The sequence below is a fragment of the Lipotes vexillifer genome, unplaced genomic scaffold, assembly GCF_000442215.2.
Source record: "Lipotes vexillifer unplaced genomic scaffold, Lipotes_vexillifer_v1.1 scaffold1201, whole genome shotgun sequence".
NCBI classification, from domain to species: domain Eukaryota; kingdom Metazoa; phylum Chordata; class Mammalia; order Artiodactyla; family Lipotidae; genus Lipotes; species Lipotes vexillifer.
The window spans coordinates 1,391,273-1,394,856 of record NW_006783542.1 but is presented as its reverse complement, the minus strand read 5'-3'; the positions used below and the strand labels follow the sequence as shown (position 1 = coordinate 1,394,856).

At 61.6% G+C, this 3,584-nt stretch overlaps 1 protein-coding gene across 1 annotated transcript in view; it reads left to right on the top strand.

The window, feature by feature from the left end:
- TNNI1 (troponin I1, slow skeletal type) overlaps window positions 1–3,584 on the top strand; it is an 18,903-nt gene that overhangs the window by 9,545 nt on the left and 5,774 nt on the right. The window contains 1 exon segment of the mRNA XM_007456142.1: window positions 2,377–2,419. Coding sequence (XP_007456204.1) covers window positions 2,377–2,419 — 43 coding nt within the window.

Here is a 3,584-nt window from a genome sequence, read left to right as displayed (position 1 = left end):
GTGGGGGGAGGGTGTCGGGCGGGGTGGGCTCTCTAACGGGGGGCGGGGCCGGGAGACTGTCCCCAGCAGCTGTGGGCGGGCTTTCCTGTTCAGAGCTCAGGGTGCTGGGGGGTCCACAACTGCAGCCTTGGGAGCACAAGCCTTGTCAGCAGTCAGTCAGGGAGGACCGGGATGCCCTTGAACTGAGGTCCAAGATGGGGGTGCGGGCGAGCAGGCGGGGGAACACAAGCCTGAGTAGCAATTTGTGGTCCCTTCCCTGGTCACACACAGTCACGTACACACTCACGCTTACACACACAGACCCACACACAGCCTCAGTCTCGGTCTCACGGCCTGGCTGGCCTGTCCCACCCTCGGGGCCTGGGGGAGGGCAGCCCAGGGACCCCCACCTCCCACTGTGGGTCCCGTTATCTCCCTCTTGCTGTTGGGGGCCGGGAGCGCGGCTCTCCCACCCTCTGAGCTGCCCGCTCCATCCTGAGTTCTTATCTTGTCTCTGCTTGTCTTCCAGGGGACCTGTCGAGGGGTCCCGTCTGGTGGGTGTCAGCGCAAGGCTGGGACCCCTTGGCCTGGTGATTGTCAGCGGGCGGGCCGGGGGCGGGACCGGAGCGCGGCAGGACGCCTGGCCTGGCCGGACAGGTAGTGGCTGTCTAGGGGCTGTGGACACGGCCGGACGCCCCACCCCGCCCCTGACCGAGGACAAGCACGTCCCTCCTCAGTGAGATCTGTGCCCCCGGGGACCGGGCTGGGGGTGGGGAGGGCTCTTCCCCAGCTGCCCTTCCTCTCTGGACCTCCTCGGTGTCTCCAGAGGAGTGCGGCCCTAGAATAAACAGCTGGCGATAAAATCTAATTGCGGCCAAGCATCTCGGGAATGTGTGGACTGTTTCTACTCCCCTCTGTGCCCCAGGGTGACAGCTGAAGCTCCGGGTCACACTCCCTCCACCGGGCCTCGCCCTCCCCCCACCCCCGAGGCAGCGGCAGATGGGGCGTGGTTAAGGCTTTCGGATGGGAGATTCAGGGCGGGTGGCTGAGCCCCACCCAGGCTTCCCGGCACGAGGGGAAAGGGTGGCGTGGAGGCAGAGGCGGAGGCGGCTCTGGAGGAGGTGACGGTGGCCACTTTGCACGTGTCCTTCAGGGTCAGCCTGCCCCTACCCACACCAGGCTCTGGACCAGATCCACACTCCTGGCCCTGTGCTCAGCTCTCCCCTGGCCCCATCCCCTCCCTGATCCTTCACTTCATAACCCAGCTCGGGGCTCCCAACCGCCCGCACACCGGCTCCCACCCCAGCCGTGCCCCTCCCTCCCCGTGTCGTTGGCACAGTGCCCACCCCCTGCGCTGGAATGTTGTCCAGCCCGGGCCAGAGGATGGTCAGGCCTGGCTGTGGAGCATCCCCCTCTACGGCTCGAGGACCCCCTCCTCGGTCTGAGCCCCAGACTCTCGGGGCTTCAAACTGTGCTCCACGGGCGCAGGACCTCACGGAGGAGCATGGGGGTCCTGGGCTAACGCCCCTTCCACCAGGGCCAGCCGCTCTATTGACTGGACTTGCTTTGAACAAACGGTTCAAGAACCAAATATTAAATGGAAAACAAGTTCTCTGACCCCTGATTTTGCAGAGGGAAAAGCTGGCCCGGGGAGGGTTAGGGTGAAGACCAGAGTGGGACACGGGGTTTTGCCCTGACTCCAGGCCTGACCCCCCTGCAGGGCCCCTCACGGACCTGTCCCAGCTCATCACCATCCATGTGAATGGCGCCCCCTGGCGGTGTGCCATGTGGTGGCTTCCTGTGGCCTGTGCTCACTATTCCAGACCCTGCCCTCTCAGACCTTCATGACCACCCACTGCCCACAGGACAGTCTGTCTCACCCTGTCATTCGAGGCCCCGTGAGCGAGCACCCGCCCCCCAACTCCAAACGCATTTTCTGTGTATCCCATTCTGTTCCCCACAGGTGTCGGCGAACGTTTTCTGGAAAGGGCCGGACAGGAAATATTTTAGGCTTTGCAGGTTACACAAGGTTCTGTCGCATATTCTTCTTTGCTTTACCGTCTTTTAAGCAAACAGTCCAGTCCTGGCCTGTGGGCTGTAGTCTGCAGATCCTGGTCCTACACACCTGCCCAGCAGAACCACTTTTGATTCTCATCTTGTTTCTTTGCCTTAGTAAGGTTTCTCTCCCCTGTGAATGAGTGAGTAAATGAATGGAGAGAAAAAAGAGTAAACGGACAAGTATTTACCCCATCCTGACCCACTGGAAGGCGATACGTCTGATTTCTCCTTTCTGCTATCGGACCTTCTTTCCCAGGCTGGGCGGCTGACACAGCACCACGGCCCAGCCAGGTCGGGGTGAGGGCAAGAACTGTAACTCTCCCTCATCCATGGTTCCTTCTGCCCCAGGTGCCGCCCCACCGCCGCCATGCCGGAAGTGTAAGTAGTATGGTCTCCCCCCTCCCCGCCCCAAGCCCCGCCCCGCCTCGGGGCCCAGGAAGGCATGCGCCGTTGCTGCAGATTTCAGACCATCTGTTCGGTCCCTGCAGATTTCAGACCATCTGTTCGGTCCCGGAAGCAGTTACCCGGGAGACCAGATGCTAAAACGGGCACAGTCCTGAGAGCCGGGGTTCCCAGGGTCCACGTGTCCTCCCAGGCTTTGGGCAGAGCTGGCTCCCAGTTTGTTGCCAGAAGATCCTCTCGGCCTGTGTCTCAGAGTTTGTTTGCACTGATCAAATGGATGGATCACAAGCCCCAGGCCATGATTTAACATGACCCAGTAGATGAACAAAAGCTTTGGGGAGGTACCTACTCGACCGGGAAGGAAGTTTTCACAGCCCACCTTGAGGGTTCCATCCTCCCCAGCGTACACTGGCTCGTGTCTCCCAAAAGGGCCCCCAGTAGCCCACAGGGCCTGAGGGTTTCTATTCTATTCTGCTTGTGCTCGAACTGGCCCCCCTGCGCAATGTCTGTCTGCTTTCTTTCTGGTGTGTTGTCACTGCGCCCCTCCCCCAGCCTGTCCACACGGTCTGCTGTCGCATGGATGCTATGCATTGTTCACACTCACTCTGTCTTCTGCTCTCGCCCCCCCGCCCCCCGCCCACCCTGGCCTTCCTGTGATGGATGCCTGCAGCGAGGTGAGTAAGACTGGGGATGTCTCTGTCCTGGCAGACGTTAGACAGGTGGCGGTAGGGTGGTCATTTAAGGAGAGAGAGCTTGGGTCAAGGCCTGGGGAGGGGTGCTCAGTGGCTGAGCAAGTTCCCTGGAGAATATAAACCTTGGGGGAGGATTCTGGACGTGGGGTTCCTCAAGGTCCAGGGAGGGGGCGCCCCAGTGCATCACGTCCCTGGAAGGTGGTCCTGGGGCTGGGACCAGACAGAGGCAGTGCGACTCTGCACTCATGCTGACCACGGAGCGGTTCTCCCTCACCGGGTCTGAGAGCGCGTCCAGCTCTGGGGGCCGTCCTGTCCTTGCAGATCTACATTGGAAAGGTGGGAGGGAATCATCCGTGCGTTATTCCAGCCCCGCCCACCACCGGACACTGAGGGAGGAGCAACAGGATTCTTGCCCTCCCCTCGGGTCTTAGACAGTCCTGCCCCCCCCCCCCC